The 13,410-nt window shown below is 47.1% G+C and overlaps 1 protein-coding gene across 5 annotated transcripts in view; it reads right to left on the bottom strand.

Moving 5' to 3' along the window:
• Positions 1 to 7,120: 7,120 nt before the first annotated feature.
• RALY (RALY heterogeneous nuclear ribonucleoprotein) overlaps positions 7,121 to 13,410 on the bottom strand; it is a 281,974-nt gene continuing 275,684 nt past the window's right edge. For 4 of the 5 annotated variants that reach the window (XM_048820190.2, XM_075118841.1, XM_048820188.2 and 1 more), the window contains 2 exons: positions 9,228 to 9,276; positions 7,121 to 8,998 (listed from right to left, as the gene is read on the bottom strand). In XM_048820190.2, coding sequence (XP_048676147.2) covers positions 9,232 to 9,276 — 45 coding nt within the window. In that variant the 3' untranslated portion in view covers positions 7,121 to 8,998; positions 9,228 to 9,231. The remainder of the gene's footprint in view (positions 8,999 to 9,227; positions 9,277 to 13,410) is intronic. The other variant, XM_048820192.2, reaches the window with a different exon arrangement.

Genomic DNA, 13,410 nt, shown 5'->3' on the forward strand with positions numbered 1-13,410 from the left:
GACTGCCTAAGTTTCCCCAGCCCTCCAAACTGTCTCTGGCTTCCCACTTGACTCAGTCTTCTGAGGAGTGCAAGGAATAAGGTCCTGCCTCCCCCCACACTTGCTGCCAATGCTTAGTGGAGCCCTGTATGGGAAATCTAGGCTTAATCTGACCTCTTTCACCAGCACTAAATGGCCACATGCAAATTATTTGTAACTGCAAATTAGAGACTTGACTAAGCTGCAGGAAATGTTAAACGTGGGACTTGGCCAGTGGTGTGAGAATGTGTGTAACTCTTGTGTGCATGTGAAACCTGTCCAGAGACACACAGTCACACTATGCAATTATTCATTCAGTAAAAAAATGACTTCCAGTCCCATGAAACTCTCTTGCTTTGGCAATGATTCTACAAGCAATCTAAATAACTAAATAAATATTCCCGCAATGCTGAGTGAAGCTCTGAGTTGGGAAATGGTCTATACCATAATATCATGGCCGGTGAGCCATTAAAAAGGCAACTGAAAAATCATTTAATAAAACCAGTCCCTAAGTTGTTACCAAAAGCATCTGAAATTTTAGCAACAAAGGGTCACGGTCCCCTGTCCCTTCCCCTGCTGTAAATGCCACAGGCATGATAAATTAGTGAGTGATGGACAACAGAATCAAAAAAATCAAATTTACTTTTCACGAGCCATATCTATTTTCATTCCCCACGGCGAGGACGTTTGTTCAGTTCCACTTTCTGCTTCTAGTCAGTTTTACTTCCAGGTTCTCATAATCCTGCATAATTTGTGTGGGCCACACTGCAGAGGAAACAGAGTTCCTAGTCATTGGGGACTGAGTCAGCGCTGAGTTATGCTGGCATAATTGAGGTTGTTAAGGGAAATGCCAAAGGAGACGAGCCATTTCGTGGAGTATCATTTAAAAAAAAAAACCAACTTACCGTATGGTGACTGAATTGTGAGCTAGCGCTATAAGAAAGGTATTGTGCTCCTGCTTGTGAATAGAAATGTCTTCTGTCATTGACTCATCCTTTCTTTTCTGCTGGCTTCCCTGCTCCTGAAGCTGTCTCCAAGTATTATTATTGCTATGACTGTTTGGGACTCCGCTGGTACAATGTATGAATTCTTTGCGAGGTAGGGTTGCCAGATGGCTGGTTTTCAACCGGAAAGTCTGGTCAAAAGGGACCACAATGTCTGTGAGAGTAAGGGGGAGACATTTATGGTGGGGTGGGAGGTTGAGGCAAATCACCTGGCTGCTGGTTATGCACAGCCAGACACCAGGGCGGTTAGAAGAGCACAGGAGGGCACGATGTGCATCAGAGAAGCTTTGAAAACCAGTTTCATGACTGGACAGGCTACAGTATGAAAGTTCTGTTTGTTTCTCCTTGATGAAACCCCCCACCCCTTGGTTCATTCTACTTCCCCGTAAGCTAACCACCCTCCCCTCTTCCCTTCGATCACTGCTTGCAGAGGCAATAAAGTCATTGTTGCTTCACATTCATGCATTCTTTATTAACTCATCACACAAATAGGGGGATAACTACCAAGGTAGTCCAGGAGGGGTCGTGGAGGAGAGAAGCCCAGGAGGGGTGGTGGAGGAGGGAAGGACAAGGCCACACAGTACTTTAAAAGTTTAAAACTTTAAAACTTATTGAATGCCAGCCTTCTGTTGCTTGGGCAATCCTCTGGGGTGGAGTGGCTGGGTGGCTGGAGGCCCCCCTCCCCACCGTGTTCTTGGGCGTCTGGGTGAGGAGACTGTGGAACTTGGAGAGGAGGGCGGTTGGTTACACAGGGGCTGTAGCGGCGGTCTGTGCTCCAGCTGCCTTTCCTGCAGCTCAACCATACGCTGGAGCATATTAGTTTGATCCTCCAGCAGCCTCACCATTGAGTCCTGCCTCCTCTCATCACGCTGTTGCCACCTTTCAGCTTCAGCCCTCTCTTCAGCCCGCCACTTACTCTCTTCAGCCCGCCATCTCTCCTCCCAGTCATTTTGTGCTTTCCTGCACTCTGACATTGTCTGCCTCCACGCATTCGTCTGTGCTCTGTCAGTGTAGGAGGACAGCATGAGCTCAGAGAACATTTCATCACGAGTGCATTTTTTTCACCTTCTGATCTTTGCTAGCCTCTGGGAAGGAGAAGATCCTGTGATCCTTGAAACACATGCAGCTGGTGGAGAAAAAAAAAGGGACAGTGGTATTTAAAAAGACACATTTTATAGAACAGTGGGTACACTCTTTCACGGTAAACCTTGCTGTTAACATTACATACACAGCACATGTGCTTTCGTTCCAAGGTTGCATTTTGCCTCCCCCCAGCGTATGGCTAGCCCCTCCCCCCTCCCCGTGGCTAACAGCGGGGAACATTTCTGTTCAGCCACAGGCAAACGGCCCAGCAGGAACAGACACCTCTGAATGTCCCCTTAAGAAAAGCACCCTATTTCAACCAGGTGACCATGAATGATATCACTCTCCTGAGGATAACACAGAGAGATAAAGAACAGATGTTGTTTGAACACCAGCAAACATACACTGCAATGCTTTGTTCTACAATAATTCCCGAGTACGTGCTACTGACCTGGAGTGGTAAAGTGTCCTACCATGGTTGATGGAATAAGGCTGCCCTCTCCAGAAACCTTTTGCAAAGGCTTTGGGAGTACATCCAGGAGAGCCGTGAATGCCAGGGCAAATTAATCATTAAACATGCTTGCTTTTAAACCATGTATAGTATTTTAAAATGTACACTCACCAGAGGTCCCTTCTCCACCTGGCGGGTCTGGGAGGCAGCCCTGGGTGGGTTCGGGGGGTACTGGCTCCAGGTCCAGGGTGAGAAACAGTTCCTGGCTGTTGGGAAAACCGGTTTCTCCGCTTGCTTGCTGCGAGCTATCTACAACCTCATCATCATCATCTTCCTCATCCCCAAAACCTGCTTCCGTGTTGCCTCCATCTCCATTGAAAGAGTCAAACAACACGGATGGGGTAGTGGTGGCTGAACCTCCTAAAATGGCATGCAGCTCATCATAGAAGCAGCATGTTTTGGGCTCTGACCCGGAGCGGCCGTTCACCTCTCTGGTTTTCTGGTAGGCTCGCCTCATCTCCTTAAGTTTCATGCGGCACTGCTTCGGTTCCCTGTTATGGCCTCTGTCCTTCATGCCCTGGGAGATTTTGACAAATGTTTTGGCATTTCGAAAACTGGAATGGAGTTCTGATAGCACGGATTCCTCTCCCCATACAGCGATCAGATCCCGTACCTCCCGTTTGGTCCATGCTGGAGCTCTTTTGCGATTCTGGGACTCCATCATGGTCACCTCTGCTGATGAGTGCTGCATGGTCACCATGTTGCCACGCTGGCCAAACAGGAAATTGAAATTCAAAAGTTCGCGGAACTTTTCCTGCCTACCTGGCCAGTGCATCTGAGTTGAGAGTGCTGTCCAGAGTGGTCACAATGGAGCACACTGGGATAGCTCACAGAGGCCAATACTGTCTAATTGTGTCCACAGTACCCCAAATTCGACCTAGCAAGGCTGATTTCAGCGTTAATCCCGTTGTCGGGGGTGTAAGGAAATCGATTTTAAGAGCCCTTTAAGTCGAAAAAAAGGGCTTCGTTTTGTGGACGGGTGCAGGGTTGAATCGATTTAACGCTGCTAGATATGACCTCAACTCCTAGTGTAGACCAGGGCCTAGAATAAAGAGAGCAACAGGGATTTGGGCCAAAGTAGCATCCCTTTCTGTGCCCAGCCGTTATTAGGATGTGGATTTATTGCTGTCACTAAGGGCCACAGTTCCAAAACAGCCTTGCTCCAAGTTAGGCACCAGCATAAGTGAGCAGGTTTTCAGACGAGCTCAGTGTGCCAGGCATGCATTGGGTGCTAGGGATTTTTGAAAATGTGGTCCTTGTTAGGTGCCAAAAATGTGAGCATGAGGTTGTTCTTGTAGGCAGTTTTGAAAATCTGGCCCTTTGGGCTTTCTTGAACCATAGGAGTAGGACAGGCTTTTCACAAAGGATTAATGTCTGTGGGACAAGTTCTCCTCCCAGTTACACCAGTGTGGATTTACAGTAACACCAGTGAAGTTGCTCCTGATTGACACTGATTTGCGTGAGGTCAGCATCTGGCCCTTCCATTCTGGAGGAGCTCATGTACCATGATCCCAGTTTGACATCACCTCTCCTCTTGCCTTCTGGAACCTCGTCAGTGCTCTTTCTGAAGGGAAGAGGGTCACTTCGATCCTTCGCTCTATGAACAATATTTGATCTAGTGGTTCATGGATATTCTGACCACGTTATTATCACAATTACTGATTTTTGTATAGTGACCAAAAATGTGCTCAACACTTATGAGAGACTTGAAATGGACCAACCTTTGGTTCCTTCTGTCTGGTAAATCCCTTCTTAGGTGATCTTGAGAAATGCTCTTCTGGACTGTCAGCAACAGACATTTTTTTTAGATGTCATCTCCAGTTTTAAATGTTTCTTTGGGGTCTCGAATAGGATAGGACTTGACGCAGGTATGTCTCTCAGAAGGGAGGCTATTCTCACTGAGATCTGCAACATGTTCCTGCTGCTCTTTGGATGAAACGATTATCTGTCTCACTTTGTATGCCAACCTCATCAGTATTCACATTTTTAACCGATTGACCCAGAATGCAGAGCAACATTAATCATGCAATATGCCACCCTCCAGTCTATACTGTGTGATTGCTTTACCTCCGGATTTGCGTCCCTGGGGACTGGACACCTGGACCTCCAATAAGTCTCAATAGACATGTAAGGCCCATTTCAACAGGCAACGGGCCTAATTCACCTTTGCATTATTCTAGGTATGGAATTACTTTATAAGGCTGCTCTAACCTATGCCAGGGTTGGGACACAACTGAACAGAGACTCAGAGAACTCCCTGATGCCTCCCACTTCTGGTGCTCTGAGTGGATCCCAGCCACAGCAGTGAATTTGCCCCTTAGTTTCTAAAAAAAATCATATTAACCATACAGGGCCAGGGCCTCTGCTTACCTTGCACCTTGTGCCATCATTTGCATCTATGCAAAACAGGGGGTAACAGGACAATGGTGCAAGTGGAAAAAGCATTTCACACTCACTTTGCATGGGTGTAAATGATGAGACGTGAGGCAATGGGGACTCAGGCCCATTGCTTTCAAATTCAGCAAAGACATCAATCATCATTCATCACTCATCATCATCAAACGCAGTAGTAGATTGTGCAAATGCTACTGAGCAGCCTGCATTTGAATCCCTGTTTGATTCAAAAGATGTTTTAATAAATGCTCTTTTTTGGGACAAGGGGGAGGAGGAAGGGAGGAGACAGGTGAGGACACATACTTTAGATTTAGGGTTATAGCAAAAGTGTTTTTTTTCCAATTCACAACATGGAGATGGTGAGACACTGACGTATGTCCAATGTGCAGTTACAATGGTTGCTTTTCTTCAAAACGCTAAGTTCCGGAGCTGACTTAAATGGTCTCCCAGGGGGAAAGCAGAGAGAAAGAATGGGCACAAAGGTCATGGGGCATGCTATTAGCAAAGAGCTGGGGATAATTCATGGGGAGGTGAGAGGAGGGACCACAGTATGAGAGATCGGAACATGGAGGAGACAGTCAAAAGGAAATTGACTTCTGGAGAACTCAATACTCACATTTATTTATCCAGGAGCTAATTATTGACTGAGCTGTTGCCTCATGAATATTTACAGCACCTTGAGGGACCATGAGTCTTAATATTGACTGAAACTCAGTTAATGTATGTACTGTTATTTTGTGCAGACTACTACCTTGTACAAGCAGAGTATCTTTTAAGGGATGACAGCAGGGTTGTATAGTTAGAGCTCTGAACTGCTGACTCTGACAGAGCTACACTACTGCTGTGTGACATGATTTTTAGCTCGAGCAGACATACTCACACTAGCTCTGATTGGGCTAGCATGCTAAAAATAGCAGTTTGGTCGTGGTGGCATGGCCAGCAGCTTGGCCTAGCCAGCCAAATATTACTCTGGCTGAGCTCCTAGGTGCAATCACAACTCAGATCGTCATGGCCTGGACCTGTAAAAACTGGAAGCACTGTAGAGCCACCAGTATGCTGATGCCTTTGTGCTGTTCTGTAACAAACAAGGAGCCGTGCTGATTCAGGTTCGGTGGGACAGAATGTGTTCTAAACAAGACTATCAAAATGATTGGGCGGGAGAGGGAACCCGAGGGTTGACCATGACCAGCTAATGCATTTTTAAACACCGCTCGCTTTGTCTACGCTAAATACTAAGAAGCGTTTAAAAGCTGATTAGTTAACACTTTAGATATTTGCCAAACACTCCTAATTTTTCTAGTCTGGACAGGATGCAAAGGGCATTCCGGCCCAGCTGTCGCCAGGCAGGGAACTGCACTCTGCTGGGATTAAAAGGTTCTCCAATCTCCTGATTAACTTGAATGGGTCAGAGTCTCCTCTCACTTACACCAGTTTTACATCTGCTACGCCAAACCTGGCCATTGAATTAGGACCCAGAAATAATGAGATTGTCTTGAAAAATCATGAGATTATTAAAAATAATAATACATTTTGGGTTCTTTGTATTTGCCTTCTGGTTTCTGAACCTTTAGGTGGCTTTTAGTTCATTCACTCAAGTTTTTCTCTGCAACCCAGAGGCCTACAGACTTACTTTAAAAAAAAGCAAGATGAGAGTCTCACCGACTCATATGCCTCCAGGAGGTGGGACTTTAAGAAGAACATCAAATGTCATGAGATTCTCAATAAAATCATGAATTAGCAACACTTGCTTAGAGACCATTTGTAACCATTGCAGGTTGGCATAAATTAGAGCAGCACCTAGCCTGTCCTAAGCTGTTGGGGTTGGGAGCCAGTGCAAATGTGCCATGAGATCCAAGGAGCTGTAACTGGCTCCTGGATGGCTCCTCCCTGCTGTCCTGCACTGAGTGGATCTCCATGTGGAACAGAATCAGGGTCTTACAGACAAAACATCCTCTAATCCAGAAGAGTTTTTTTCAACCCAACAGACTATGCCTCATCCCAGGCAAAGCAAACCCACTGGCAGAGATGAAACAGGAAAGAGTGAATCCAGAAACACCAGACGGGTCCCAAAGGTCCTGAAAAGGTGAGAGAGAAGACAGCAGAGGTGGAGTAATTTCCTTTTTTTTATTATACAGGATTTTATATACAAGGCCACCTTCTTCCCACATATTAGCATCATGGTCAGTTCATAGCAAAAAATTGCAGCTCATCTCTCAAAGCCTAGACAACAATGCTACAACGGCTCGGCACAGCACAATGGACAAACAAATAGTACCAGAACTGAAACATGGAAGGAAGAGGAGAAGGAAAAGAAAAGAATGGTCGTCCCTTTTAGCCCTCATGATTATTTCCAACGACGAAATGCAAGTAAAACGTTGTGCTTCAAAAGCCATGCTTACAAGCAGGCCAGGCTCTTTCGGGGAGGGAAGCACGGCCCCATGGCTTGCTTTCCACTCTGTCTCCCTCCTAAAGACTCTGTGAGAGGCCTGGGTTTGAGTGCTGGAGCAGAAACCAGGATGCCGCTGGGAAACTGTTCAAGCGGCTCTCTGTGGTTCTGCTTTGTTTCATCCAGTTTCTTGGAGTTGGTCAACGAGAAGACATGGGCAGCACTCGAGAGGGTGCGGGGGGGGGCTCCGGTTGGCATGGCAGTGTGGACTGAGTCTCAGCCCCATCAACCTCTGAAGCCAGAGACTAGGAATAAGCCCAATAAAGAGGGAATCTGTGACCGTGCAACAGATGGGGAAGTGGGGGTCCTTTTACAGACTGTTTCATTTGAAGAAACCACCCATGTCTGCTGACCTTTGTCTTCTGGGCTGTGAGTGGGCTAAGGGCAGTGTGAACTCAGGAGTGGGGAGGGAAGTGGATGCTCTAATTCCCTCAGGCCCAGCATGCCGGACACTAACCCTCACAAGTCTTTTATGCTCAGGTGAGTTACTACATCCCCCCAGCCCCATTGCAATACACATCGATGCAGAGTGGAGCCTTCAGGGTCTGGTGCAGGGACCAGCTCATCCCTCCCGCACCGCCTCCCAGCCAGACCTTGAAGGCCCAGAGGGAGGCTGGAGCGAGGGATTGTGTGTGACCATGCTGCCATAGGGGATTGGGCCAGAGGGGAAGAGGTGGCATCGCACCCCTCAGCCTGAACTGTTTGATTGTCCAATAAAAGGGTGTCACACTAGCCACCTGGGTCCACTTTCACCCACACCCCCTTATTCCACAGTGACTGTTTGCCTGCTTACCCTTTAGTTACACATTGTCAGTCGGATGGCTAAGAAACCAGACCTCTGAAGACTAAAGGTGCTCTGTTTCTGCTGCTCTGGCTCACCTATTCTCCTGTCGATGGCTTCCTTCTCTCTCTTCGTGCTGACATGGTGGTCCAAGGAGCCCAGTGCAGAACAAGGGGTATGGTACCGATTCCCTTACACTTGGAGGTGACCGTGCATCCAAGGTGGCTCATGGGGTAAAAAGGACTCGGAACGAGGTGATCGGTCCGAGGAGGAAAGGTGCCCCTCTGCCCCATTCATGAACATGATCATATGTGTGAAACTACAAATTGTCCAGACCAACATACTCATTTCCCCAATTAACAAACACGCCGGACCCTTCTACCTCAGGAACTAAATTCTTAATTGGATTACGACTAGCTATGTCTTCCCGCCTCTAAGGACAGCTCTGCAACGTCCCCGATTCATTTTACAATACAACCTCCATCCCAGAGAGTGGTCAGTGACGGTCATGGAGCGTGTATTTGTCCACTGCCTAGGCCAGCAGCAGGGCTCTGAGGAGCAGGGATCCACTTGGATGACTGGTTTTCTTTGTTTTTGCTTTACAGATGGGTTGAAGATGTCGGTCCATGTTTCTCCTTTGGAATGCCAGGCGGAGATGACAGCAGCCCTGCATTTTATGCTTGTCCGGCTCAGCATGCCAGTCCAGGGTATAACCTCGTGCTCTCCTCACACTGGTGTTCATCGCTGCTCTGAATGTGCTACTACGAGAGAGGAGGGAGAAAAACAGGAGCGTCACTCTCCGTGTGATTTAGGAGATGAACTTAGGGGTCAATCCAGAGCCCAGCTGAGCAGCCAGGCTTGGTGCTGGGAAAATGCACAGGGTTTGTTGGGCGACGCATCTTCCAAAGAAGCTAAGATACATAAGGGGGAAACGTTTCCCCCGAATCCAGCATGCAACCCTTGGAGACTTGAGAGCTGCGCTAGCTGTACCTGCTTACTGTAGGCTGGCGTCCTCCATAACTCTGTAATGGCTGTTCTCCTGGTGGGAGGGAAAAGGCAAAGAGAAACAGAAACAGGAAATCAACATTAGCCCCTCCTCTTGGGCAGTTTCAGCAGGGGGGAGTTCAATGATTAGCTCAGACCATGGTGGAAAAGGTGGAGGGTGGGGAAGGCGTCAAATCATCCAGGAACATGGATGGAATATATAATGTCACTGGGAAGCAGCAACAGTTGGGGTCCCTAGCATGGATATTCACACACAGCACTGAAAGCATGCAGGGAACATAGCAAACGGCCAGATCCTACGGGTTGTTGCTTGTTGTTTATGCCCTCTCAGTCTCTCCTGTTGAAGCTGTTGCATTCTGGGTAAATTAGAGTCGTTGGACTGGATCCTGGGGCTCCTACCACCCCAGGGAGTGCTCTAACCACAGATCTAGCTCTCTCAGGATGGTGGGAGCTTCTGAGGGCGATGCTATGTTTGTTACATGCTGTGCACACTAACTGGGCTTCTGTTAGTCTGTGTTTGTTTCTGTTTTGTTACTTGCTGTTTCATTGTTTTAGGGGCGTTGTTGGGTCCCTGGCCTTCTCCTTGGGCATCGTGGGGGGTTCAGATCGGGTTCATGGGATCGATTTCAGATGGGTTTAGTGGTTTGACCTGCAAGCACTAGGTTTGGTGTGTGCCTGCTATCTCCTGCACTGGGAAGTGTGTTGCTGAGTGTAGGTGAGGTTATTGGCCATGCTAATATAAAAAATGCCTCTTGAATGAACAAATCTATAGTGATTTTACTGGCCGAGGAGCAGTTTGTGAATAATTTGGTGCTGGAAGGACTCCGATCAAGGAATCTTTTGTTCAAGTTTTTCCCTAGTTTACTCCTGTAATGTCCCCACTTCCTTCAGAGTGAGACGCTAGTGTCTGATCTCTTCCATTATGGGATGGGAGTTTCTCCTGTTAGTATGCAGATGTGAAATATGTTATGTCATTCTGCCACTAGGTTTAGGTGGTTCTAAACAGCCTTGAACCTGGTTTTAAAGCACCGTATAGATGGTGTTTCCTGTGAGGTACTGCTGGTCACTTGAGGGGTTCCTGTCCATGCATGACTGGCTCGGGGGTTCCTGATTAGAATATGGGACCCCCGGATAGTGTGGAGGGTGCTGGGACATCAATTAACTTGCATCTGTACTGCCAGATTCTATCCCCTCACTCAGCATATGTGGCCTGCCGTTGTCCAGGTAGCAGCCCCCAGAGAGGAACCCTCTATTGTGACCCTGTCAATTGCAGCTGGACAGATGCGAGTCCAGGAGATTGAGGAGCACCTCCCTTGCAGGAAGCAGAAATAGGTTCTAGAGATGGGGGTGAAGAACGGATTGACGAGATGGACTTTTGCAGGGCTGTTTCTAAATGGGCTAAGACTCTGACGGCCCTTGACCTGCTGGCAATGGCTGAGGATGGAGCTGTGTACCCCGAGAAGGAGGATAGCATTGCACTGGATGGTAGCTCCATGCCTGGAACTCCCAGTGGGGTGCTGTCTTCCCCTGGCCTGGTGAGTCCTCAAGCCCCCAATCCTGCATGCTGCACTGATGATGCTGGGTCCCAGCCTGGGACTGCACTGTCTGCCACTCTTGGACAATTGGTGTGCCAGCTGCTCCCACTGAATCTCCCTCCTTTGTGAATGGTGAGAATATTAGAGTGGTGGCTCAATGTTCTTCTGAGCTGATGGAGCATGAGGGAGATGAAGAGGACAAAGATCTCTCTGAGTCCTCACTGATTTCTGATGTCCCAGCCAGTCAGCTAGATAGGAAGTGCGCTAAGAGCCATTCAATCTTATTGGGCTCTTGCCAGTGTTGTGGTCCCCCTTGGTTGACCCAACAGTTGCAATGGGGCACCTCTGGGTTTAATGGGTTGGGTTTTTTTTTCAGATCTGAAATGGCTCCTTCCTGGATTCTCTTTTCAGGGATGGGTTTTGATTGCCAACAGTCTTGTGTCCACAGGTGGCCTGGGCTAGTGTCCCCCCCGGGCCTTTTGGATCAGATTCTGAGGCATATTTGTTTGAATAGTTACCACTGGCTGCACCCTGCTTTGTTGTTCCTGCCATTAGATGCAGGGGGCCAGGGGCTCATTGATTTAGTCAGCAGAGTGGCAGCCTTTTGCCTCCAGTCTGTTCAGTGGTTGCTATATTCTGTCTTCCCACTGGCCTGTATGTCCCTTGCTTTTTCTCTCCTCCATCCTGCTGCAGGGATGGGCTTTGACTTTCTCTTGTTTTTGTTGGACCTGTTCTAGATTTGCCTTCACTCTATAATGGTCTTTTTACCGCTTGTTGCCTTCTGCAAAGTGCATGGCCGGACCAGATGTTTTCCATTTATGGTTCTTGTAAGAGCTGCAGTTTTTTAACCCATATTTTCACGCTGCAACTCTCTCCTCCAGGAGCCTGTTTTCTGCCTTTACTCAGCCATCAAAACCAATAACACTATAGTATTCAAAAGTAATATTCAAAACAATATGGGTTACATTAATGTGACTGCCATTTTGGGGGCAATTACTGTATAATATCATAGTTTTTGTAAATAAGGGGGTATGTATTTTTGTAAGTTTCCCCCCAAGTCACTATTTTACAGTATATTTAACTGGCAACTCTTTCTAAAATGTAAATGCTCATCTGTAGGGATTTATATTCTTGCACATACAGTGGGGGCTAATGCTGCTGTCTTTACCTAATCTTTACTCTGGTAAAACACCCAGTCAATGCAATGGGAGTTTTGGATTAATTGAGTCTGCAGGATTTAACCCTCTATTCTGAAATCAGGTAACAATGACCCCGATGGTAATGATTACGTGCTGGGGGGATGAGTGAAAATTTCATGTGGAAAATGTAGTTCTGAATTCCCAGACATTTGAGCAATTAAAACGGCAACCTCAACACTGCATTAGCAGAGAGCCAATCCCCAAGAAAGACTGCTTCCTCACAGCTCCCATTGCTTGCAGTGGGAAATGCACCTCACAAATATGAGCCAGGGTTAGTTTGTTTTAACAGTCCTTGTTTAGTTTTTCAAAAAAATAATTCTGATAATAAATAGGGAAAATGCATTTTTCCATTTGACCAAAAATTGCCTTGGCAAATATTTAGGGTCCAATTCTGATCTCAGTCACTCTGGGTATCAATCAGAGTAACTCCACTGAACTCAGTAGAGAACCAGCCTTCTAAAAGCTCTGTAAGTGAAAGGAGAATTGGGTCCGCAGTTTGCCAGAGCAGCTGCTGAGGTCTTCTCCAAACACGTTCACCTTCTGGGTTGAGAACAAACATGTTCTATTTTTGACCCCAAAGGGAGTTATTTCAGGAAATTATAAGCTACTGAAATCAGAGGCTGAGAATGAAGAGGCCACCTTGACAGTAACTAGAATCAAAACAGCAATGCATAAGTGCATTCTGGCTAGAATAAGTGCCCATTGCAAAGCCTAATGTGGCTGGTAGTGAATGCAGAAAGGTGAGTATGCAAGTGAATACACATCAAATCAGTGGTGCTGGAACTAGGAGTGTTGGGGGTGCTGCTTCCCCCCCACCCCGGCTTGAAGTAGGAAAAACAAACACCAAATCCATGGTTTCCATCAGCAGCACCCCCACTATAAAAATTTTTCCAGCCCTGTTGCATCAAATGAAAGATCATTCTTGTGATGAATATGTGATAGCAAGAAATGGTGTCATGGGATCTCTTTATCATGCATAGCAAAGGCACCAGACCTCATCAAAGTAGGCACAAGCCGGAGAGAGTGAGGCCTTGTCTACACTAAAGGGAAAAGACGATATAAGCTACGCAATTTGAGTTATGTGAACAGCATAACTCAAGTTGATGTAGCTTAGATCTACTTACCGCAGGATCCACACTATGTGACGTCGACTCTCCCGTTGACTCCCCCTACTCTTCTTGATCTAGTGGAGTACAGGAGTCAACGGGAGAGCGATCGGCGGTCAATTTAGTGGGTCTTCACGCTAAATCGACCGCCGATGCGTCGATCGCTGCAGCATCGATCCTCCGGTAAGTGTAGACAAGCTCTGAGAGAATAACTCTAGAGCTCAGTGGTCTGGGCACTCACCTGGGATGTGAGTCACATTCAAATCCCTGCTCCAATGAACATTTAAGTATTTTAGACAAAGTGGAACAAGGCTAGGGCACTCATGGG

The sequence above is a fragment of the Caretta caretta genome, chromosome 13, assembly GCF_965140235.1.
Source record: "Caretta caretta isolate rCarCar2 chromosome 13, rCarCar1.hap1, whole genome shotgun sequence".
Classification (NCBI taxonomy): Eukaryota; Metazoa; Chordata; order Testudines; family Cheloniidae; genus Caretta; species Caretta caretta.